Source organism: Carettochelys insculpta, chromosome 20 (genome assembly GCF_033958435.1).
Source record: "Carettochelys insculpta isolate YL-2023 chromosome 20, ASM3395843v1, whole genome shotgun sequence".
In the NCBI taxonomy this organism is placed as follows: domain Eukaryota; kingdom Metazoa; phylum Chordata; order Testudines; family Carettochelyidae; genus Carettochelys; species Carettochelys insculpta.
Window position 1 is genome coordinate 2,730,698 of NC_134156.1, and position 25,619 is coordinate 2,756,316.

Below are 25,619 nucleotides of genomic sequence, written 5' to 3' on the forward strand. Positions count from 1 at the left end.
CATTTCCTGGCTTTTGTGTCTGTAAAAGCTCAGCAGTGACGCTGTATTGAAGAGGTTGATTAGTGCAAAGGTACTTACATGACACTGATTTGCTTTTTAAATGGTATCCGGCCCCAGGCACAGCCAGACACACTTACCACCCATCTCTGAGGCAGGTACATATCTGCAGAGCCCTGAGCAAATACAAAATCTGTTTCAGCTTCTGCAAAAATGATCTGAGGACATGCACATCAGGCGGATACCCTTAGACGGTGGAGCCAACAGCCTTGCTGGGCCCCTGGGCAAAGGAGGAGGAGGGGGTCAGCACTCCCAGAAGGGGCAGGGGGCAGCCAGCCCTCAGTGTAGCCAGGCCCTACTGCACTGCCCCCTTCCCCCCCAGCAGCCCGGAGAACTGCCCAGACCATACCACACCGCACTTCAGCAGCCATTTAAAGGGCCTGGGCTCTTGTCTTCGTAAGCTCTCTGGGACTGAGGCAGTCTTTTTGTTATGTCTGCACAGTGCCTAGTGCAATGGGATCCTGCCCCTGCTGGAGGCCTCAGTGAATTTCACAAAAGAAATAAATGAGGCTATCCATAACAAACACACATCAAAAGGATTGAGAAGACAAATCTGGTTCCCCAGGAGGGTTGCACGGCTTCCTCTGAGAAAGCTTTCCTTTCATTGTGTCAGGTAGAGCTGCTGTATGAAAGTAGGGCAAGTAAACTAGCACTCCTGAAAACTAAAACACTTGGCTGCCCTGGCACAGGAGAGCCAAAAAATGGCAGCTTTGCTGAAAAGTAGGCCACTCTTACTGCATGTAGGGTCTCTGCTTACTGGAGCAGAGAGGTGGGGCTAGGTCAAGTGGGAACAAAAAGGAAGAAACAACTGAATAATTCTGGCCCTTTGCATTTACAAACATTACTTCTGCTTGACAACGAGGAATGAAAGTGTCAAAGGATAGCTACTCCACTCAATGCCACACAGATCAGCAAATCTGCCAGCAAGTTTCAGAACCCTGGAGTGGCACTATGGGTGAATTAGTTAGCAGCAGCTATATAAATATTTGATTTTAGCATTACTCTTTCACAAGAAATCTAAAAATGCAGAAAATAAAGCAGCACGCACTAAGTTCTTCATTTGCTGATGGATTGCCATGCTCCTCCAAAAAACAGAGGGAGAGCAGCAGAGCCTCAAGCTGGCTCCTGGCACAGAAACACTAGCAAAAGGCAATAGGGAACCAGGAGCACTTTTTCTCATTCGTTCTGGTACTAGAGCCAACTTGCAGCATTCTGACTGGCCTGTGTCTGTTACTACCCTCTGCTGAGGCCTAATCAGGTATTTGATTGTCTAGCTGACCAGTGTTTTAGGCCAATTTGCTATTAACTGACCCTGACCCGGTTCCACTGAGATCAGCCTCTGGCATCTTGCAGCATGTTCTGCACACAGGTGTACTTGATGTGGGGGAACCCTCCAGGCGGGGTGCATTCTGCAGTATGTGTGTTGAAGATGGAGGAGATGCCAGGACCCCTGCAGGCAGGGCACACTGTTGGAGGGGAGGACGGGTGCTGGTTGGTTGCAGCCCAGGACGGGGGAAGAGAGGAATGTCTGGTCGCCTCTCGGTGGGGTGCAGAACAGCAAGGAGCACCTGTGGGTGTGGGAGGGAATGCGCAGTCCCTCAGAATAGGGCTGAGGGATGCCATGTCTGTCGGGGCAGGGTGCACCCCGAGCTGGGTGGGGGTGCTGGGTCCCTGCTGGCGGGTGCACCCCAAGCTGGGTGGGGGTGCTGGGTCCCTGCCGGTGGGTGCACGCTGAGCTAGGTGGGGGTGCTGGGTCCCTGCCGGCGGGTGCAACCCGGAGCTGGGCAGCGGTGCTGGGTCCCTGCTGGCGGGTGCACCCCGAAGCAGGGCAGGGGTGCTGGGTCCCTGCCGGCGGGTGCACCCCCGAGCTAGGTGGGGGTGCTGGGTCCCTGCCGGCGGGTGCACCCCGAGTTGGGCAGCGGTGCTGGGTCCCTGCCGGCGGGTGCACCCCGAGTTGGGCAGCGGTGCTGGGTCCCTGCCGGCGGGTGCACCCCGAAGCAGGGCAGGGGTGCTGGGTGCCCGCGGGGGACCAGGGTCCATGCACTGGGAATGGCCTCACGACCTCTGCCCGCCGCTGCCAGACCCGGCCCACCGTCTCGGGCCCGGACCGTGGCTCTGCGCATGCGCTGCCTCCGGGCCCCAGGACGGGGGGGGGGCCTGTGGCTAGTGCGCAGGCGCGGTTTCCATAGCGCCGGGTGTACACAGCGGCCGGCGGCGGGGTGCGCGCGGCAGCGCCATGGCGGGGGAGCCGGGGCCCCCGGGCCGCGCGCTGGGCGAGCTGGAGCTGCAGGCGGTCATCGGCTTCAACGGTAGCGCGCGGCGGCTGCGGGGTCCCAGGCCAGGCCCCTGGGTCGGGCTGGGGCTCTGGTGGTGGGTTGGGGAGCCGGTGGGGCGGGGCCGGGGGCGGGGCCGAGGGGTTCTTGGGCGGGGGGTTGGGGATCTCGTGGGGAGGGCTGGGGGATGGGGATGGGGATGGGGGGGTTCTAGTGGGGGGTTGGGGATCTCGTGGGGAGGGCTGGGGGCCGGGGCCGGGGGGTTCTAGTGGGGGGTTGGGGATCTTGTGGGGAGGGCTGGGGGATGGGGATGGGGGGTTCTAGTGGGGGGTTGGGGATCTCGTGGGGAGGGCTGGGGGATGGGGATGGGGGGGTTCTAGTGGGGGGTTGGGGATCTCGTGGGTAGGGCTGGAGGCAGGGCTGGGGGGTTCTAGTGGGGGGTTGGGGATCTCGTGGGGAGGGCTGGGGGCCGGGGCCGGGGCTGGGGGGTTCTAGTGGGGGGTTGGGGATCTCGTGGGGAGGGCTGGGGGATGGGGCTGGGGGGGTTCTAGTGGGGGGGTTCGGGATCTCGTGGGGAGGGCTGGGGGCCGGGGCCGGGGGGTTCTAGTGGGGGGTTGGGGATCTCGTGGGGAGGGCTGGGGGCTGGGGCCGGGGGGTTCTAGTGGGGGGTTGGGGATCTCGTGGGGAGGGCTGGGGGCAGGGCTGGGGGTCCTGACCTCAGCTCATGATCTGTTTCAGTTTCTGATAAATGTCCCCTCCCCGTCCCCATCCCTGGTGACCTGCCCCCTTGGGTGCTGAGTGCTTGAGCATTGTCCTGGGGTCCCAGGTCGCTCCTCTCCTGCCTGGCTCTCTCTCTGGACCTGACCGATCATTTTAACCTACAAAAACTTCTTTGCCTGGCATCATTGCCTGCAGAGTAATGAAGTCACCATTTCCCCATTGGACTGCACTTAGTTCCCCAGCCTCTTTCTCTGGCAACCCTTCCACCTGTTCTTGTCGTCATTGCTCTTTGCCTTGAGTTTCAATTTGACATCTCAAGGCAGGGGTACATCTCTTGCACCTGTCAGTACAGTGTCACACCTGCCTGCTGTGCTACATCAATACTAACATCTGGATGAGGCTGTGATCCCAGTGAAGTTTGGTAGTTTCCAGAGGGAGTGACCTTTGTTTTGAAATCCTTAGGTCCAGAGATTCAAATCCAGTTCTTGGCACTGCCTGAGTTATGCCTGGGTCTGAGATGAACATGACAGGATTCCATGACATTCACTGTGTCTCTCAAGATGACAATATCAAAACTAAGCTTCCACTTATGTGTTCTGCATGGATGTTAAAACTCCCCAGCACTTATCATAAGAGCAGGGGTTTGCCTTAGCATTCTTGTCCCAAACCTCCTCTCCCCTCTTTGCACAGTGTGCCATTTATCTGTTCGGCTGCTCTGCTCTGTGCCTGAGAAGTGGATGCAATTTGGAGCTGGTGAAGAGATATTATGTTTCCAGGACTCCTCTTGTGGATCTTTACAAAGTGTGGACAAAAAAAACAAAAAACAGCCCTGTAGCACCTTAAAGACTAACAATATAATCCTGGTCAGGATTCTGCAGATCTAGAGAAGTGCGTCTGTCCCATGAAAGCTCATCACCTAATACATTATTTTGTTACTCTTCAAAGTGATACAGGGCTGCTTTTTTGTTTTGTGAAGATACAGACTAACACAGCTACCTCTCGGAAACTGGACATTCAGGGATCCCTTTGCCACCTCAAAATACACATACAGTAAGAGCTGTGTTATCCGGCATTCAGATAACTGGCATGTTCACTAATCAGCATCTGCTCCACCGCAGGCTGCCCGGCTGGGGCTGGCAGAGTGGAGATGGCTATCAGGTGCCTGTCTGGGACTGACTGCCATGGAGCTGTGTGCCCCGCTGGGGCAGCTGCCGTGGAGCCAGCCCAGCCGGGGCTAGCTACCATGGAGCTGGTGAAGCAAGGACATCTGCTGCTGGGACAACCATTGCATGGCTGATGGAGCAGGGCCAGCAACCCCGCTCAGCTATCCAGAAAATTTGATTATCTGGCAACCCCTGTTTCCCAAGGTTGGGAAATAATCAGATTCTATTGTATCTACTTGTGATGCATGAAGAGCATGGGTAAGGCAAAAACTGGATTTGAACGTTTGATTCTATGGATTTCAAAGGAGAGTTAAAGGAGAGGGTTTGTGGGACGGAGAGAGAACCTGAAAGGGAGAAAATGAGTACAACAACGGATGTGATGAATGTGGGAGAGGGAATACGTGAAGAAGAGAGAGGACAAAGGGGTTGATGGAATTGATCGAGTTGTGATTGTAATTATCTGACCCCTATTATCATATTATCTAAGCACCTCACAGTCTTTAATACAGTTATCCTACTAACACTAACACCATTTTGCAGGTGTGAAACTGAGACACAGACCACTTAAGTGAGTTTCCAGGGTCACACAGGAAGTCTGTGACAGAGCAGGGAATTGTACCCAGAGCTCACTGTACCAGTCTTCCTCTCTCTGGAATGAGGATGAGACTGTGTTCATAAGCTATAAACCTGAGTTCTGGCACCCATTCTGCATATAGGACAAAAGGAGTGGGAATGTTGGCTCTGCTTCCCTGATTTAGAGCTTAAAGAATAAGGTTATGTTTACACTGGCAATTGAGCAACACGTTTTTTGTTATTCAGAGGTGCTAAAAAATTCCTTCTCTGAAAAACAAACGTTCTACTGTAGCAAGTGTCAGTGTGAATGGGACACTGCTGGCAAGAGCGCTCTCCAGATGGCAATGTGAACTCATGGGGGTGGCAGCCTTTTGCTGCAAAAGTTCCAACAAATGGGGGCAGCACTGCCTGACCTTAAGTGACATGTCTGTGTTGACATGGCCATGTCACTAAAAGCTGTGTAGAGTAGACAAAGCCTAACGCTTGTCTGAAAATTATGCCTTGGCCAAATGCAAGTTGTGCTTAATCAAACATAACGTACCAGGCTCAATACAGGGGCATTTGGGTGTAATTTAAGGGCCTGTGATATGATGACAGATGGCCTGTGTCCCTCCAAATCTGTCAGTCCTTGAAATTTCTCTCTTCCCCTTTCTGGCGTAGGACATATACCTTCTGGTCTAATCTGCCACCCTGATCGGGAGCACTTTGTCTATCCTCTGGGATGTACCATAATTATTCAAAGCCTGAATAATAACACACAAGCTTTCCTGCATGGCCACACTAACAATGTCTCCTGTGTTGCTGTGTCTCGGAGTGGATGTTATGTTGCTTCTGGACAGATCACTTTCATGGGCTTCAAGGTGAGAAATGTTTTAAAAAATTATTATTTTAATCTTTGCTGGGGAGAAGGAATTCCAGTAATGACTTGAGTATAAGTGTCAGACTTGAAATCTTCCTCATTAGATTTGCTAGCCCATAGTCTTGTGTATAGCTCTGTTGACTGAGTTGGAATCCCAACCATGCACACCCTCCTCAGGCAGCGTCGGCTCCCCTGGCTTGGCCACGTCCACAGGATGAATGATGGAAGGATTCCAAAAGACATCCTGTATGGTGAGTTAGCCTCTGGCAAAAGACCTCCCGGACGCCCCCAGTTGCGCTACAAAGATGTCTGCAAGAGAGACCTCAGAGAGGTAGACGTCGAGCTGGACAACTGGGAAGAACTAGCAGACGACCGCAACAGATGGAGGCAGGGGTTACACAAGGGCCTTCAGAAGGGCAAGATGAGGATCAGACAGCTAGCAGAGGAGAAGCGAGCGCACAGAAAGCACACTAAGGACTTGCCAGACACCCACCACATCTGCAAGAGATGCAGCAAGGACTGTCACTCTCGTGTGGGCCTTCATAGTCACAGTAGACGCTGTAAATGAAGTCCTCAGTTGAAACTATAAAGGTCGCGATCCATAGTCTATGCAGACTGAAAGATGCCTACCTAAGTATCAGACTTGAAATCCTCCTCATTAGATTTGCTAGCCCATAGTCTTATGTATAGCTCTGTTGACTGAGTAGCACAAAAGCCATGAGTGACGCAGGTAGGCGCAAGCCCTGTTATTTTTAAGTACCTCAGTATAGACTAACAGTGGGTGGGGGGTGTCTTATTTTTTTTAAACAAATGAGGCTTTTGTTTTGAAGGGAAACCAGAAGTGCTAGAAGAAGTAAAACATTTGAGGAGACTGAAAGGAATTGCTATGGTACTCTTAGGTCTCCCGCTGAATTGCTATGTGACCCTAAGCAGTTTACGTAGGGTACAATTTTCCAAAATGCCTATGTCCCATTTTCAAAAGTTACTTTGAAACTCAAGTCCTGTTAGGCTGCTAAATGTTTTGAAAATAAAACAGGTGTTTTTGAGAATCCCACTGAGTGCCTAACTTCCTATTTAGACACCTAAGATTTTCAAAAGTCTGGTGCTTTTTTTGCCTTCACATGAATGAAATACTCTTTGTGGGGCACCCTAAGACCCTTGAAGGAACATGGTAGTAGCACCACACTGTTTTTTTCAAATGTCCAGTTTTGGACCTCTCAGTCTTGCACGATGTCCCTCTTTGTCCTGTTGGCCCTGATGTTACCCTGACTCTAAAATGAAACACAATCTTAAACTGGGAAGGCTTGCTTTTCTTTGGGGGTGTCTCTTCCACCAGGTGCACGCTGGGATGTCTGTCAGCATCAGGATGTCAGCTGGGGTGTGAAGAGGTGAGATGTCTGTTCAGTTTAGCTGGGCAGGCAGAAGCACCTAGTGTAGGTGGAGCTAGGCCATCAAAGCTGCCCTTTTGCCAGTATAGTTTATTGGATGGTCTTATTATAGTGATAAAAAAGGCAGCTTTACTGGTGTAATATCCTGCTGTTCCGATACTGGTAAAGCATTTCTTGTATAGATGTGGCTAATCTGAAGAGTATTCGTACAAATAGAGTCCTGGCCTGGACAGAAGCTTAACTTAGAAGCACCTTTTGCCCCTAGAATACCCTCAGGTTCTTAACTAATGTTCTTTGGGCCCTAGGCAGATATAATTTTGTGGGATTACAAGAAGAGAGAGCTGCTTGCTCGGCTGTCGCTTCACAAGGGGAAAATTGAAAAACTTGCTTTCTCGCCGAATGACCTTTACTTGGTGTCATTGGGAGGCCAGGATGATGGCAGGTAACAAGATTAAATTTTGACTCTCCTTCCTCCCTCAATAAAGGGGTCACGTAAGCTGAGAGCCAGCTGAAAGGCAACTTTCTTGCATCTGCGGTGCATGTAAATGAAGGCAAAAATGCTTCTGGCAGCCTTTTCTCCTCCTGTTGTGAGTTTGATTCCCAGTTCAGCCCCCAATGCAGAGGGGAGTCTAAGCTGGTATGTAACATACAGTGTAATTCACGCCAATTTCGATGCAGGCCCTGACACATCACCTCTGAATCTTACTACCTGACTTTCAGAAATTCTGTTTGGCTTAATATATGGGCTTGAAGAAGATCTAAGCTACATCAGAGTAGGTTCACCTTTGAATTTGACCCAGAGAGACTGACAGGAGCACATTTAACGTCTCGTCCTTTGTGACAGAATTATTTGCCAGTTCCATTCCCATGCAGTGAGCGGTTGGCAGTTGCAGGAGTTTTTCTGCTCATGGCTTTGGTCCCCATTGGTCATTGGAAGGGCCTTATGCTCTCAGGTCGTAATCCCAGTTAAAACATTTGTGCATTTAATGATGAGGTTCTCTGTTGGGCTATACAGTGGATTGAAAGCACAGATCTTTTCATGGGGGTCATATTTCTAAAACTGCATCTCTCTGCAGATATCCTCATCACTGAGTTCTGCCATCAGCCTTGTTACATACCATCTAGTTTTTATTTGAAATGTACTGCTTGTGCTGTATGGGGAACTGAACACATGGAAAGCAGAGGGACACTTGAATACACACAGGATAATATATAATTATTTTAAACTGTGAATTAATTAAGAAAAGATGAAAACAAAGGCTGTTCTAGCACAGATCAGAACCAGATGCAGTTCTGCAAGCACTTATTATTGGGTGTAGTGCTTACTACCAGGAGCAGCCCCATTGGTTTCAAACAGAACTACTACTCTTGATGCTGACTGAGTGTTTACGTGGTTGGGCCCCATTTCAGGTGAGTTGGGTGCACCTCTGACACTGTACCTGGTTCCTGACTTGCATCATCTCTGCTACTCCACTCTTAGCCAGTCAGAAGATGAGATGAGAATTGGTATGGTGTTTTTATGGTGGGTGTCACAGTTTCGGGATAATTGCACTGGTACTTCCCAGTCCACAGTCCCTTGAAGGCACCTCTTAAATGTTTCAACTTCCAGCACCACTTTTCCTGAGGCAGAGATGCTCATCTCACTCCCTTCTGATCAGGCTTTTAAGGCTGCACAGCTCCATAATTTACACTGTCATATCTCCGGCAAACCGGACTGCCTAATAAGAGGGCAGCAGATGCATTTTGCCCGCTCTCCAAAGGATCTTACTAGTGTATTGGCAGCAGTAGCGAAGTTACAACACATCTGCTTCTTAGCAATTACCTTTATTCTGAAGGCGAAAGCATTGCAGAGAGAAAATATTAAACAACAAAAGAAACTATACACATGCTAAAAATCTTACCAGAGGTCACCCCACCTCCAACAGAGGGTCCTTCAGCAGGTTTTAATCCTTCAAACCCCACCACTAGTCTTCCCCCATGATTACAAGTTCATTGTCTTGGAACCAGAATGCAGGCTTTGAGTCAGTTTAAGCATACTTTCTCCTCACCTAAAAGTCCTCTCTTTGTATGTTAGTCTATGGAGAATCCAGTTTGAACCAGAAGATGCAAGCATCCCCAAGAGGTGTCACCTGTCTGGAGCTGTTCTAACCTGAGTGATTTGCCTTAATCTTCCCCTGCTGTTTTCACTTCCTGGAGGAGATGTGGTAACCCTCTGTCTGTGGTATTCACATAGTGCCTGTCTCACAGTGATACATAACCCATTCAGACTCTTAATTTAAGATGGTCTTCAAAAGAGGGTAACATCCTGCAATAGATGTCTCACAATAGGGACAGGATGAGATCCACCAGGTCAGTTTCTACTGATGATTTACCTCATTATTAGAATCTCGACTGACAGGGGCTAAAAGGCTAGTGCACAAACCCACCAAGCTGCGTTAGGAAGAGGGGATGTGTGTTGCAATTCTATATATCTATGTACAGAATGTGTGGGTGAAAGCTTTCCATAGTTATAGTCTCCGCAAGGTGTCCCCAGGCTTGGATTCATCAAGATATATGGGAAGATAGCCTCGTTCTATTGATTTGTTGCACTTTCCTGATTTAAACAAGCTGAAACTGCTATTTTAAACCCTTCTTTTCCTGCAGTGTGGTTGTATGGAGCATAGCTAAGAAAGATGCCATATGCGGCAGCCCTGCTTCAGCCCGTAGTGCTGGAAATGCTACTGTCCTGGCGTTTTCCAACTGCAGAGATGAGACATTTGTTAGCGCTGGAAAGTAAGCTCTTGTCAATATGACAACAGAAAAACTGTTGGGGGATGGGAGGCACAAAGCTGTTTCTTTCTGCAAAGCCTGTTTACCTAGATGAAAGGAAGTTAAGCAATGTGGACTCTTAATGTTTTTTCCTATCACTATCAGGAGCCATCAGCTTGTCCCTTACAGGCATTTCTGCTTGTTTTACACAGTGTTTTCAAAGCAGTGTTTAGTGTACTGCATGCATCAGTTCTTTTACTGATGGTGGGGTTCATATTTAGCACTCTCTGTGCAGCAGTTAAAGTATTTGCTTCCTAATGGTTACCAGAGAAGAGGTATCGATAAATTGCTCTGAACACTGGCATATAATGCAGAAGTAAAAAAGCAGTCACGTAGCACTTTAAAGACTAACAAAAATAATTTATTAGGTGAGCTTTCATGGGACAGACCCACTTCTTCAGACCATCAGAAGTAGTGACATCGCAGAGACTGCTGGATTTTTTTCTTACCCTCTCTGGCTGTGATGTGTATTTATCAGCTCTGCATGGTATAAGAGAGCTCTGTGATGCAAAACAGTCACATTTCCACATTTATGTACATTATTACTTATATGACTCGCTTTTCAACAGCAGCTGCCATTGAAATCAGTAGGAATTGTGGTGTGTCTGAAAATAGTGGCAGTGGCTCTCCAAGTGTGCTAGAATTATACGAAAGAGTGGGTCTCCGCCTGAAGCTTTCTCAGCCTAGAGTTAGACCCAGTACTGCAAGTGATAACCAAGCAAGGCAGATTGAGAAGATGATGGATTTGCTTGTCAGTCTATTCGCACATCTTGTGTTCTGACATGTTTTTCAACAAGGAATTATAGTTGGATTTTTAAAAAGTATTGATTTATTTTTAAGAGAGCATTGAATGCTCAGGGATCAAAGCATGCAAACTGGGGCAGGGAGTGACTTAAAGGAAGTTGAAGTGGATAGTGGTAGGATAAGCGGGGGAAAGGGAAGAGATGAGAAAAGCTGCAATTCCTTTACAGTGGCACTGTGTTGTTTTATCATTGTAAATACTTCCAGTTCTGGGTCTGCAGCCCACCCAAGTGGTTGTTCTCTCTATAAGAGGATCGGAACAGAGAGGTACACTGCTCACTGTGTCAGATCTCTAGGCCTTTCTGTTTGCAACAGAGCCTGGGTGGTAGAACAGATCTGACTGACATCCTCATTCTTTTCTCACTGAAAAATGTACATCTTCTTTCCAGTCTCAATTTTTCTAGCTTCAACTTCCAGCCATTAAATTGTGCTCTACTAACTTGAACAGAGCATTATCAAATTTTTGTTCCCTATGTAGATTCTTACAGACTGTAATCATAGTACCCCTTAACCTCCTCTTTGTTAGCTAAACAGATTGAGTTACTGGAATCTGTCACTTGAAGGCAGCTTTTCTAATCCTTTAATCATTCTCAGGGCTCTTCTCTGAACCCTCTCCAATTTATCAACAACCTTTTTGATTTGAGGACACTAAAACAGGAGACAGTATTCCAGCAGTGGTTGCACTAATACCAAACATAGAGGTAAAACAACTTCTCTGCTCCTACTTCAGATTCCTGTTTACGTATCCCAGGATCATAGTATGGCCACAGCAATACACTGTGAACTCCTGTTCACCCAAATCTCTTTCAGAGTCTTTGCTTCCCTGTAAGTGTAACCTCCATTTTTTGTTCCTAGGTGTATGCACTTACATAAAAACTGTATTAAAACACATATTGGCTGGTATCAGGCCATTGGCCTTGTAAACCAAGTGTTGTGAGTTCAGTCCTTGAGCGGGCCTTTCAAGGGTCTGGGGCAGGTTAGATTAAAAAAAAATCTGTCAGGGATGGTGATAGGTACTGCTGTGGGTGCAGAGAACTGGACTCAGTGACCTCTCGTGGTCTCTTCCAGTTCTATGGTACGATATCTCTTCCTGAGCAATCTAGATTGCTTGTTATAAGTGACCTGTTGTCTTCATTATTTACTTCTCTCCCAGTTTTTATGTCCTCCCCAAATTTTACTGTGGAGTTTTTTTTAAAGTTTTCTTCCAGGTCATTGATAAAGATGTTAAATAGCCTAGAACCAAGAACCAATTCCTGTGGGATTTCACAGGAAACAGACTTGCTTGATGATGATTCCCCATAGAAGGAATAATTCAGGAGTCCTGTGCAAAAAATAGTATGGACTCACGTAATTAAAGACTATCATAATGCATCAGCTCAAGAGGACTGAATTAAGGTTCATGGACAGCTTTCATTCTGGCATTTCCTAACTTTTGCTTGCTTGAGTTTTCAACTTGAATGTTCTTCTAATGTAATTTTTATGGTGAATAAATAATGTAATGGCTCCTATGTTACTAGTGAAGTTACAGTTCTAGAAAATAGTCTTGAACATCCTAGGCAGTCCTCTTCCTGTTTTCAGAAATAACCTCACCCATCAGCACCCCCCAGGGCATCTATCTCAGAATAATGGCAGGTGTCTAGGTTGTTAAGTGTTCCCCAAAAGTATAGATTATACTTCTTCCAGATCAGCCAGCATGGCTGTCAATGGTGCAGTAGAAGTTATGAGGACCCTACCTTATAAAAAGGACAGATTCCTTTTTTGGTTCTCCAGTTGCACTTTCTTCCTTTTATATTAAGAAGATGAGTTATCCCAGGGAGACCATTCTAAAAGTCCTTTTTGAACACTGCTGTAGTAAAGATCTCAGAGAGTCCTGCATGTATAAATTTGATGAGGTGTGTTCTTTGACTGCAGTGGGACTATTCGAGTATGGGAACTAGATCTACCAAATCGAAAAATTCGGCCAACTGAATGCCAAACAGGGCAGCTGAAAAGAGTAATCACATGTATTGTGGTAAGTATTTTTCTGTGGAAATTGTATAGCTAAGCAGATGTGTGAGTGATTGAAACCTTCTGTAATAAGTTTGCAGGCTGTCCCCCATAGCATTTTGTCTCCTGAGAATTCTTTTTTTCCTTATTAATGTTATCAGATTTAGTTCAGAAAAATGTCTTAACTTTTGGCAGAGCTTTGGAGTATTGCGTGTGTGTTTGAACATAAACTTCACCCACGTCGGGTAAAACCTGTGCAGTATGCTGAAGTGAAGCCACTCATACCTCACAGTCCTGGGCCTGGAACAAATATCTTGATAGCTGACTTGATCTTCTTATTTAAACCTTCTCTCAGATGACAGAAGATGATAGTTACTTTTATGTTGGCACGTCCAGTGGTGATATCCTGAAACTGAATATGAAAAGCAAACTGATGAGTGACTATGGACCGGTGAAGGACAAGTTCAGTCTGGTGAGAGGCATCCCTCTGAGGTTGTTACTAAAGTAACTTTTGCTGAGCCCAGTAGCTGTTCATGCAGCTTTCCTCTTGTCTCCCAATCTCTTCCTCGCTTTGTTAATAGGCATTTTGCCTTCCTTCTGGGAGAACCGTCCTGAAGCTGATTCAGAAATTAATCCGAGTTCTGTGCCATTATTTCCCTTTTGAATGGTGTAATTGAGCCGGAGCCCAAAGAGGGAGCTCACCAGTTTAGCTCTGTTCAGCTTTGTCTGGCTCACCAGCTTCTGTCTCCCTGTGTAGTCACAAAGCTGGGTTTTATCAATAGTGTGATGGGTTTGGTCACAGAGATCCTTTTGAGACTGTCACTGGGTGTGCTGAAAATATCCCTGAGCCCTCCTACCTGCCCCGCAGGGCACCCCAACACCGTCCTGCTGCACTAGACTCTCTGGTCCCCCCTAGGGAGGATGGCACAGAGTTGGGGTCAGAGCCCCCAACAGAGCAACACAGCCACTGAGATCACTCAGCTGAGGGAAAGCTCAGCCAAAGGGATTTGACCCAGCAACCAGGTACACAGCCACAGTGGGACAAGAATGCTAGATAAATCCATATCCCTATGCGTAAAGTTTATACAGGGTGAGCTCATAAGTTGTCCACCTCCTTTATGAATGTGAGAGAGAGGTGCACAGCTGTTGGTCCCCTGTAGGTAACAATTATTGATACTATTACTATAGTTAAATACTATATTATTAAATTATTTATTAGTAAACAGAAGTGGTTTATTAAGTATAAAGTAGGATTTGAGTGATTGAGTAATAGCAGACAGAGCAAAGAAAGTTACTAAGCAAATAAAACAAAACATGCAGCCAAGCTTAATACTCTGTGTCTACACTTGCCCCCAACTTCAAAGGGAGCATAGTAATCAAGGCCACGGGAGATTACTAATGAAGAGTTGCAGTGACTACGCAGCACTTCATTAGGCTAATTTTCTCCTGTGGCAACTTCAGAGCTTCAAACTTCGAAGTGCCAGCATGTGTGTAGCTGCGGGCACTTCAAAGTGCCTGCGCTACTTTGAAGTCTCTTTCGTCTCTCGAAATTTGCAGCAAAGAAGCCTGGAAGAGATCAGAATGGGACAAGGCAGAAAGTATCCTTATAGGGAAGCAGTTATGCTTGGATTGGTTTGAAATTTAGTTCTATAATCAGTGTATTTCAAGACAGCAGTTTCTTAAGCTTGGCCTACACTAGTGAGTTAAGTTGATTGCAGGTACACAATTCAAGCTACAGGAATTGTGCAGCTAGAATCAACTTATCTGCAATTGACTTATGTGGCCGTCCACACAGAGGGAGGTCAGTACAAGAAACTCCTCCATTGCTCTCACTTAGTCCTTATGATAATGAGGAGTAGAGGGGTTGCCTGTCAACCCTAAATAGTTCAAATTTACACGTCTCTACTAGGCTCTCAAAATCAAACTCCAGAAGATCGACCCCCTTAGGGTCGATCTTCCCGGTAGTGTACACATACCTTTAGAAGACTGTGTTTCATATACAAAAGAGAGGATGTAAAACAATATTAATTGCATCACTAATGTGAATTACTTGGTGTTGTGAATAACAAGTGTGGATTATAAAACTCTCGGTTTGCTCATGTTAGTTCAAAGAACTGTCTTGACAGGAAGGAAGCCAGTGTCTAAAAGCAGGGTTGAAATCCGACTGTCACTGTCATTAGTCAAACGTGTTTTGACCAGTTTGAAGGCCCTTGTTTTTCGCAGTTTATGATACCAGTTTCAATCCCAAATTAGGGAAATTGAGCAAGATGCCTAGAAAAACTAAAGCAGTATTGGGAGTGCTGTAAAATCATAAATTTATTAACTGGTATTTGAGAGCTGTAATTATATAAATTCTCTGTAATTTTTGTCTGGTTTGTAAAATTGATGCTTTCCATAACCCTAAACCCATTGGGTGTTTGAAATAGGACTTCTACAGAAAAACACTGTGAAGTAGTAGACCGAAAGCAAAGTTGGTGTAGTTCTAGCTGATAAATGGGACTCGTAAAGAGCTGCTGACACCTCAAAGATAACTTGAACAGACAGTATGTTTAGAGCAGTTCTATTTGTAAACCATATTTTCTGGGTTTGTTTTTCATTTTTCTCATCATTTTCCTAAAGCTAGTTGTATGAAAACAAGCTTCCTTCCTGCTGTTTTTCTGTTAAAAAACATGCTTGGTGTATGACGTAATTTCCCATGACACTGATTTGTCCTGTCAGAAAATCATGATTCCAAGAGAGAGTAGTTAGTGGAGCAGGTGGAAATAAAAAGAGAAAAAATGCAAATAGGATAAAAATAGGAAAATGTAAATAGAAGCAAAGACCCTTTTCCAGGCAGATATGCTTGAGAGTTTTGTTTTCTGAGTGGATGAGTAATACAGGTAATGTGACATATGCCGTAATCTCTATAGGGAATATTTTTCTAAAAAATATTCCGTGAAGCATAATGAAGACTTTAAAATTAACATAGTTGATTCCACTCAATTGGACAATTGGACCAAAGCAGTCTTCCCAAAATCAACCTCTTTTCTTCATGAACTTGACTATCAGTTAGTCAATAGTGTCTGGATGTTCTTAGAGACCCCCTTCTGGACCAGAGCAGTTCAGATACCCTTACTATTTCTCTCTCTGCCTTCACCTCCCCTGATAACCCTTACAGGACTCTGACAAAGTGGGGTGTGTGAGGATTTTATTCCCCTGGCTCGGTTGCATGTGTTTCCTACTGTCCTGTAGTAACCCAAAGTGGGTGCCTCAGTTTCCCTAGGCACAGCATCAGTGGTGATGGAAGTTTCAGTGTGATAACTTCTCACATGTACTCAATAGCCCTCATACTTTTTGTAACCTAGGCAACCAGGTGACACCTTTCTTCCCCCAGGAGAAAGTAGAAAAGAGGGAAAAGGGGCCTGGCTGGTCTGAATTGGAACTGGTCTGTGGAGTGGGGCAGTCTCGTCCGGCTGCAGAAGAGAGGAAGGAGGGCCAGGGCCCAGCTCGGGAACCCCCTCTGAACCTCTCTCCGTAAGATGGATTGTACTGATGCCTTCAGATTTCTGTGCTGACAAGTCGGTTCTATGCTGTGTCCTTTTGACTAATTAATAACCCTTCTGTCCTCCCTGCTGAATGAGTCACATCTGACTGGAGATGGGGTGAAGGGCCTGGGGTCCCCCACACTCCTCAACAAAGACATTAATCACTTCTGTACAAAGGACCTGCACACTTGTTGTCTGTGGCCATGCTGCCCTGAACAAGTGTGATCCTGGAAGCTAAGTGTGGTTGGACCTGATTTAATATTTGTAGAGGGGATGATCTCAGCATACCAGTACTTTAGGATCAGACACAGTATGTCATGCTCTACTGCCAAGCACGTGTTCACAAGCTATGAGACTGTCTTAAAATTAGATACGTTATAAAATGTTGGTTCTTTTTATTTACCATCTGGGTTTCAACCTTCGGGAGTTCACATTTTCATGCTTTTTTCCCACAACTGTGATAGCTGAGAAGGTACAGTATTTTTAAATGAAGGTTGAGGTTTGCAAATAATTCCATGATTCCAGGAGCTGGGGTTTTGAGGAAAACACCCAATAAGGTAAATATTGGTAATGTTGTAAGGGTAGGCAGATATGTGCTCTGAGCTAAGTGAATCAGTGAAACTTTGCAGAGGAAAGTGGGAGGATATTGGGATTAACTGGTTTCTGCAGGAAGCTTCCAGCAATGTGTTTGCACAAAACACAGCCCCAGTAATACCTTTCACAGGTGCACTGTGATGAAGTGCTCCTTACTGACACCTGCATTCCACCTCCATGTCCCTGAGTAAAGCAAATCAACTAGTGGGAGGGTAAACAGGGCTCTGGAATTAAACTGAATCCTGTGAGTGAGATGATGCCACGAATTGCAACAGCCCAAGATACTGCGCTATAGGCACTGTCCCACTCGTGCAGGCAGATGCCATTCCACAGTGGAGCTGTCTGCTTTCTGAGTGGAATGGAGCTGGCTGCTGGGAACACACTGTTTACTTAGCAGTAGAATTTAGTTCACGGTCAAGTTTTTGACGGCAAGATGGTGATCTCATGTAATAATGAGCCAGATCCTGACATCTTCACTCTCCTCTGTACTGAGGGAAAACGCTCACAAAATCAGAGGGGATTTGCTTGTGGAAGGACGTCAGGATTTGGACAACTACCAATATTTTGCCTCCCTACAGCGCCTTATTGCAGAGGATCTTGGTGTTCTTCAGACATCAATACACTAAGTGTCAAAGGCCAGCTTATTACCATGTGACAAGCAAGAAAACTGTGACACAGAAAACTGGGCAGCCTTGTCTATGATCATATATGAAAATCTGCCAGTTCTGTATAGAGAGCTGATTTCTTGACTCCCACTCTGGTCGTGTGCCTGTATACAAGGTTTCCTTTCTCTGACTGAGCAGAAAATTCTTCCGTTGTCCTAATCTCTGTCAGCTGGTGTTGGGCCTCTCTGTTGAAATGGTGACTGCTACCACAGGGCTGTTAGGCCTTGTCCACACTTACCAGCACTGTTAATCTACTTCAGCGATGCTAATACCATCGCTGACATCAACATACTTAGCGTGGCATCGTACGTGCAGTAAGGTTGGCAGAGGCTGCTGTCCCTTCAACACCAGCTACTATTTTTGTCTTGGTGAAGTACTGGTGGTGACGGGAGTGAGCTCAGAGATTGATTTATCACATCTACAGCAAACATGATAAATCAGTGGCTGGTGGATCGATCACTGCAACATTGATCCACCCTGGAGTATAGATCTGGCATTAGTGATAGGAAGAGCTTGTTAACCGCCTTTCAAAACAAGGGAAGTGGGGTGGTTCTCTGAAGCAGTGAGAACTAGAGTGTGGGACAGAGAAGTCAGAAAGAAACCCAAAGCACAGCTTTGGGAGAGAAAGCTCAGGCTGAGCTACACTGTGTTATTTCAGTGCTAAAAAGAATTGTCTGGGGAAAGAGGTGCATATTCTGCTCTAGAACAGTTATCCAGGGGCGTGCATACTCAGTCCTAGTTTCTCTTTATAGGATTAATGCTGTTGTTAATTTCTTGCTCTTCTTCACACTTTGTGCACCAGCTGTTCATGTACCTGTAGGTGATAAACACTGTCTCCTTTTCATTTTGGAAGAACTACTTTTTAGTGGTAGAGCAGAGCATTACTAATAAAGCAATCCCTGAACAACATAAGCACCACCACAGGGAGCTTGACAGACTCAGTATGAATGCTTCTCCACAGCAGCACCAGTAAAGCAACTCAGCCACCCTACAATAGTGTGTTAATCCTGTTTTCTCACAGGGAGTCACAGCTTTGCTTTTGCTGAAGACAGGAGATTTAACAGTCGGCACCGGAGGAGGGATTGTAGCTCTCTGTAAAGGATCAAACTACAAACTAATCAAGTGAGTTTGTAGATCAAAGCAACAGAAGGGTGAGTGGCATTTCTGCAGAGTGGCAACATGATGCGTCAGTAGTGTTTACATGCCATGGCACACTCTAACATGGCCTGTGTTGATGGCTTTTTAGTTAATGAACAAGAGAGAAATCTCTTTGTATCACTTTTCCAAACACAAGTAGATGCTGCTGAAATGGATAGCATGTATCCTGCAGAATGCTGCATGTTTTTTATTAATTTATTAATATTCTGCAGTAGCAATGCCAAGTTATTTTTCCCCATGTTGACAGTCCCAGAGACCCCAAGCATTTCATAAAGTACAAACAAACGTGGCAGACCAGGGAATGTTAGTCTTCAGTGTTTCGGCCTGTTGCTACCTTCACCCAATGTGGTACCTGGGTGGGAGGAAGGAAAAGCAACAGAGGCTCAAGCAAAACAGCAAGAGTGGGGAGGCAAGAGAGACATAAGAAAAGTCAAGGTCCACATCAGTGCAAATTTCTGCTTTGTCTTAACAGGAAAATTCAAGTCCAAGGTGGTGTCACTTCCCTCACACTGAGAGGTCAAGGTCACCAGTCCTTTATAGGAACAGATGAGTCGCAGATTTATCGCCTTAACTACAATGAATTTAAAGAGGAGCTCATTACCACCTGTCATAACGAAGCTGTCCATGACATCGTTTTCCCATCGTTAGTATGACTGGATGGGAACGTTTTTGTTCTTGAAAAAGGTGGGGGGCAGGGCAGAAACAAGCTGCAGATTTGATGAAGATGCCTGAAGAGCACTTTCTGTGCATAATGTTCCCCAAATCATACTGATTTACATAGAGGAGTCCCTTCCTCCGTCCTTGAAATGCAGCTCATCTGGGTGGTAGTTAGTGGTAGTTCAGCTTGGAGAAGAGAAAAATAAGTTGTTCAACCAACTCTACGTGAAGAATTTTAAGTGGGTGGATGAATTTTGCACGTTGGAACCCCTACTTTTGGTGGAAAGTGCTGTGAAATTCCTGGGCCATTCTGGCTTGGGCTAACGTGAAACAAAACATTTAACATGTCTTTCAGTGTTTCTTATATTTACTGGGTTGAATAGGGTTGATACTTGTCGACATGGCCACATTGCTGCACTCTGATCTCATGCCTTGAACATCATCTAATATCTGACTAACACTGCTGTCAAAAAAGGCTTCGGCTCCAACAACATCCTTTCTAATTGTGTGTTTAACACTATGGCATGTTATATTAAATTCCAGACTTATGGTGCACGGTGCTAACTTAACGGATGTGCCTTCTGTTCACATTCATCTCATGAACAGACGGGAAAATTCCCCTTTGCAGTGAATATTAGGATCACGACTTTTCATAAAAGTGATAGCTCAGTCACTCACTCTGCAAATGGAGGGTGGCAGTTTGATCCTTAGAGAGGTATTGCATTTTGGCATGCTGCTGTTGTGACATGAAGTGTCAAATCCTATTGAGTTACTGTAAAATGTATAAAACAGGAACACAAGAAGCCTTCCAACTTCTCCATTTATTCCAGTGCACGAGCCTGCACATCTGTCGCTTACTATGTAAAGCGTTCAGTGCTTTGCAGTAATCTGATCCAACTCCTTGACTAACACATTCAGTGAATAGTAACAGAGAAGTATGTCAGTTTGTAGCCTAACAAAACAAACGAGCAGTCCTGTAGCACTTTAAAGACTAGCAAAATAATTTATTAGGTGATGAGATTTTGTGTGGCAGACCCACTTCTTCAGATCTTTATATATAATTTTTGCTTTCCAGAGAAATTGAGCAAGTTTTGTCCCATGAAGCTAAAAACATAAAATCCATTCTTTTCAATATGTATGGGCCAAATAAGCCATGAAGTCTATTGTAAAGGAAGGAGCCATGAAATACTACTGCAGGGTTTACTTTAAGCTTCCCATAATAATCATCTGTAAGGTGAGACTGGACTTAGAAAGTTTCATTTCAAAAGGTGAGCTTGTCAGAAAGTGAAAAAGGAAAAGAGTCCTTTCACCTTAACTGTGGTGCCCCTGCTTGAAAGGCTGCAGTGGAACAATAGTAACAGCAAATAGTGAAGCAATGGAGTGGGACGTAAGACTCAATGAGGAAACTATTCTCCAGTGCTGACTTTCAGTAGCCTGCTTCTCTGCCTCTCCCAGGGAAACCTCCGACTTGTTTGCCACCTGCTCCAAGAGTGACATCCGGGTGTGGCACACCCCTGATAACAAAGAGCTCTTACGAATCACTATCCCCAATATGACCTGCCATGCCATCGACTTCATGAGGGACGGCAAGAGCATAATTTCAGGTAATGATTGGCGAGTACTATGTTCACGTTCAGCCTCCAGTTGCTGCTTCTAAGGAGATTGGCTGTAATCAGCTAGATCAAGACCAAAGTCTGGAATTGTTTCAATTAATTGCAGTGACCAAAAGGTTTCTGTATCTGGGTAGCTCCCAGCTGCCGGTCCCCAGGCACTATGGAAATGGTGTGCAAGGAGAGCAGGATCCTGGGGAGCCTAGATAGAGGGTGTGAACTCCTGCACATTAGGGAGGCCACGCTCACACTGGCCATCACACTGTTAGGTGAGTCCTGGCTGGGGAAACAGGGCAGGGGCATGATGCACCTTCACACAGCTCCCCTAACCATTGCCTTTTGGTGAGTGGTAGCAGAGGAGCTCCTGCGGTCCCCGTATTCAGAGGGCCTGTGCTCACCCCCAGCATCACCAAACCATTCTTCCCTAGGCAGAAAGCTAGAGGACGTGAAGTCTTCTCCCGCTGCCTAGGATGAGGGCTCTGTGTTCACAGGCTCAGCAGTGGGGGCATCAGCGGGAAGTTGTTTTTTAATAAAAAGACAGGAGGTTGGGAGAGGGGGCTTAGGGAGGAGAAAAACGATATAATAGACGTGACCTTCAGGGTTAGCGCTTTCTGTTTTCATCAGCGTGGAATGATCTGAAAATCCGCTCCTTCACTCCGGAGACTGGCCGACTCATTTATGTGATTGACCATGCCCATAGCATGGGTGTGACAGCCATCGCTGCAACAAGTGACTGTAAAAGGATCGTCAGTGGAGGAGGTGAAGGGCAGGTAGGACATATAAAGTCACTCAGAGTTGACTTGCACTGCTGCCGTTGGAACTAGTAAGCGCCTATGCAGAACCAGAGCATCATCCTTGTTTGACCTATTCAAGCAAAAGATGCAGTTCCAAAATGTTAGTATCTGCTGTAAGTAAATCTTCCCCCTTTGCTAGTAGTGTGCCTTGGCACCCTACCCTCTGATGACTCCTGGCATGCCAGCTGTTGTAAATCCTTCCAATGCTGAACAAGCCTCTTAATCTCAATTGTCATGCTCTCTGTCACTTACATTTGGTTCATCAGCAACATACATTGTTTGCAAGCCTGTCTTGAATGCAGATTTTCCTTCTAACCCAGATTTGACAGTTGCAATCCTCACCTGCTTAACCTGTTCTGATCTGTGCAGATTTATTTCACTCTCCTTACTTTCTTTCTCCCAACTCCAACAGCCAGGGCAAAAAGTCCCATTTATGTGCTGCCTCAAGCTATATGCAACTTCCAGGATTTCTGGGACTCTTCTTGCAGGCAGTGGGGTTGTAGCTGTTTCATCCTCAGGATATTAAGGAGACAAGGTGGAGGAAGCTGTACTTTGGGACTCTTCTTGCCAGTTTAAGTTGTAGAGTAAAACAGCCAACGTGACTCTGTTTGCCTGTTTGAGAGCAGTTTGCCCACTGAAATACAGTCAAAAGAATGGGTACAGTCTGGCTTGTAAAAGAACAGAGATTTTAGTGGTATTTTTTCACAGCAGGAATATTGTCAGATATTCTGAAAGCAACGGAAGTCAAGGTTATAATTATGGTCTATTACTAGCTCTGCAACATATACTGGCCATAAGAGTAACCAAAGCTGTGTTAGAAGGAAATTCTCTCCTCAAGACAAGACTTGACCCTGCTTCCTTTCATCTGCACATTTTAGGATAAATTCATCTCTGCTGTGGCTCGAAGAATGACGAGCTTGTCTTTAAATCTACACTTTAATTGCGTTAAGGCCAAATCCTTGTGAAAATAAATTAGACCAGAGTTTAGCTGTTTGCCTCATTGGTAGCAGGATGTGGTCCTATGTTCAGTGATCTATGTTGCTGCCCCGATTCATCCCCAGAAAACTGGAAACAGTGTAAGTGCAGCATTTCATTCGGCTCCAGGTGCTGTAGATGCCATCAAATGCTGCAGGAGAAACCCAGACATTATGAGTTCCTTTTGGTTCAACTTTAGCTCAGTTGGGAGCATGCAGTACAAAGGTGTTTGTGGCTGGTTTGCAGGTGAGGGTGTGGGAGATTGGCCAGACCACCTCCAAATTGGAAGAAGTTCTGAAGGAACACATATCTGCAGTGTCATGCATCAAAATTAAGAAGAACAACCGGGAGTGTGTGACAGCCAGCATCGATGGAACGTGCATCATCTGGGATCTTGTGTAAGGAGCACTCCTCCCCTGCAATACAGCACTTGTAATGCCCCGCCTCTGACCTTTCTGGTTTATGGCTGTGGGGTGTACTGTTAAAGCTTTCAACAGACCCACTCCTTACCCAAGGTGACCTGGGCAGCAATAGTCTTCCTGAGCGAAGTGTCCAGAAATGAAAGAGTTTGCCACTATTAGATCAGCCCCTCCTTTATAAGGCCTTTTGTGCGATAGCGAAGGAGGTACTGGGTGGGAGAGCGAATACGATAGCTTGCCTGTGGGAGGTGAGTTCCATGTTATTTGTACCTCATGAAACCCTCTCCTCAGGCCAGTATGTGACAGAACCTTTCCTAGGGGCAGAGGCCCGGCACCCACACTCGGTGGAGCTGTATTAGGAACAGAGAGATGTGTTTGGAGAAGCCTCTGCCTCAGGCTGCTTTGGGGGTGTTTTTCAGACGTTTTATGAGGAATCAGATGATCCTGGCCAACACCTTGTTCCAGTGTGTGTGTTACCATCCGGAGGAATACCAGATAATCACCAGTGGGACAGACAGAAAGGTAAGCACAACCGCAGGAAGTCAGCTTGAAGTAGCTCAGAACCTCAAGGGGCAGGACCTCAAGTCTTGCCACTGTCTGGGATTTCACATGCCGGCCCCTTACCAAACCAGCCTGGGTTATCCCCTGGTCCAAAGGCAGAGCTTATGCTTTAGGTGCCCCATCGTCCATGTTAACACTATCCTTCAAGAAGCAGTGGCAATGTTTACACTAGTGCTGCACAAGTGACCTCCCATTTCTGCTCTTGTGCCTAGATTGGATACTGGGAAGTGTTTGATGGTTCAGCAATCAGAAATTTGGAAGGCTCTCTGACTGGCTCCATCAACGGGATGGATATCACATCAGATGGGACTTACTTTGTTACAGGCAAGTAGGATGCAGGGAAAAAGTGTAAAGAATCCCCAGGGAAGCAGAGGAAATGTCATCATCAGGAATGGCAAGAAGTTAGGAAAGTGAGTAAGAAAGAACAAAATGAGATTTTGCAAATAAGGCCAGAGGAAAAGAAAAGGAATCACTGAAGGGAGATACTTAGGAAAATGCAATGGACTTGATCTTAGAATGTGCTGAGAACTTTGAAGTAATTTGGAGATGAGGGCACTCAGCACTTTCCAGGATCAGGTCCTTAAAAAACAGTCTGCCCTGGAGAAAAAATGGGGTTATTTTCAGCCCAGGTGAAACACCATTGGATTCTGGGGAGCTGCCCGAGGGAGGAGTTTGACCCTTTGTCTTTCCTGGCTTGGGGGAGTATCCATTCTCCAGAAGCCAGGAAATCTCTGGTGATGTGGTTGACCCTCTAGCAGGTTAAAAGAGGATGACTCATGTAGGTTCTTCAGCTGCCCAACCTAAGCCCTGGTGCATACATCCCCAGCCTTTCTCACACACCCTCTGAACCTGACAGGGGAGTGGCATGGGGGAGACGTGTGACTGGAGAGGCAGATGGTGAAAGTTACAGACTTGTGTGCTGAGAGTGGTTCCCTTAACTTAACCTGTTAAACCAGTATGGAGAGGAAATTCTCACTGAAGACCTGTAGTTCTGCTAGGTGACTGTATCTCTGAATATAGCTTATCAGGGTCAGTCAGTGTATGGGCACACGCTAATTTCAGACACTGAGTCACTTGTTCTAGTGTGAAAAAGCCTTTGCAACCACAGGCTCAGGATCTTGTATCGCACCCTGTTCCCATCCCAAAGCCAGGATATTCCTCTGCCTTTTCTCCAAGAACAAAAGGCTTGCGGCTCTTTCAGAAACCTCAGGGGCTCTGTAACCATCTGTCCTCTGTTGTGTCCAACACAGGTGGTGATGATCACCTAGTAAAGGTGTGGGAGTACAGTGAGGGTGAGGTGACTCACGTTGGCATGGGTCACAGTGGCAGCATCACGCGACTCAAGATCTGCCCTGGGAACAAATACATTGTCAGTGTGAGCGCGGATGGTGCGATCCTGCGATGGAAATACCCACACTCGTCCTGACACCTGGCCCAGAAGATGCAAGGCCATATGCCAGTTCTGAAATCTTTTCTCTTACCGCTGGCACTGCTTAAAACTATGCAAACGTTCCTACTCATAGAGGAACTCTTGTGTTTTCATTAGCTTGAATGAAAGAACCAGACCCTTCCGAGAAGCCTTTTAGTGTCCGACAAGGCTGATGGCCCTAACTTTCTCAGGTACTGAGCATCTGCAGCTCCCGCTAACTCCATGGAAGTTGGGGAGCTCCTCACTGCTCAAGATCAGGCCCAGGAGTTCTGTTAGTGCTTGTGTTCTGTTGCTGTCTTCTATCTAAATCCCTTCCTAGATCTGTCTGTCTCCTTTACAATGAAGTGCTTTTTGGGTAAATGCAGTCTTCTGTGTTCCTTTTTAATTCCTCTGGTTCTGGATAGGCAAAAGCCTGTTCTGCTTCAGCTCCGAAATGTGATTTACAGACCTCCTTGATTTAAGCTTTTCAAAGGCACATGAGGGTCTGGGGGTGCCAGACACCTTGAGAACCCAACTTGACACAACTCAAAGTGGCCTGATTTTCAGCTACCTTCTAGAATGGTTAACACTTGTGCTACAATTAGTTGAGGATCCTTGGGCACATG

At 46.2% G+C, this 25,619-nt stretch overlaps 1 protein-coding gene across 2 annotated transcripts; it reads left to right on the forward strand.

The window, feature by feature from the left end:
- The first annotated feature begins 2,257 nt into the window (after positions 1-2,257).
- Positions 2,258-25,097, forward strand: CFAP52 (cilia and flagella associated protein 52). Of its 2 annotated transcripts, XM_075014458.1 has the most exons (14): positions 2,258-2,366; positions 5,447-5,646; positions 7,339-7,475; positions 9,677-9,805; positions 12,554-12,653; positions 12,984-13,100; positions 18,433-18,533; positions 19,042-19,212; positions 20,682-20,830; positions 21,461-21,606; positions 22,852-23,003; positions 23,444-23,546; positions 23,798-23,909; positions 24,836-25,097. In XM_075014458.1, exons 1-14 carry the CDS (start codon positions 2,294-2,296, stop codon positions 25,009-25,011), a joined length of 1,866 nt encoding a protein of 621 aa, XP_074870559.1. In that variant the 5' UTR covers positions 2,258-2,293; the 3' UTR covers positions 25,012-25,097. The 2 variants fall into 2 exon arrangements, with proteins under 2 accessions (XP_074870559.1, XP_074870560.1); XM_075014459.1 differs by lacking the exon at positions 12,984-13,100.
- Positions 25,098-25,619: the final 522 nt, after the last annotated feature.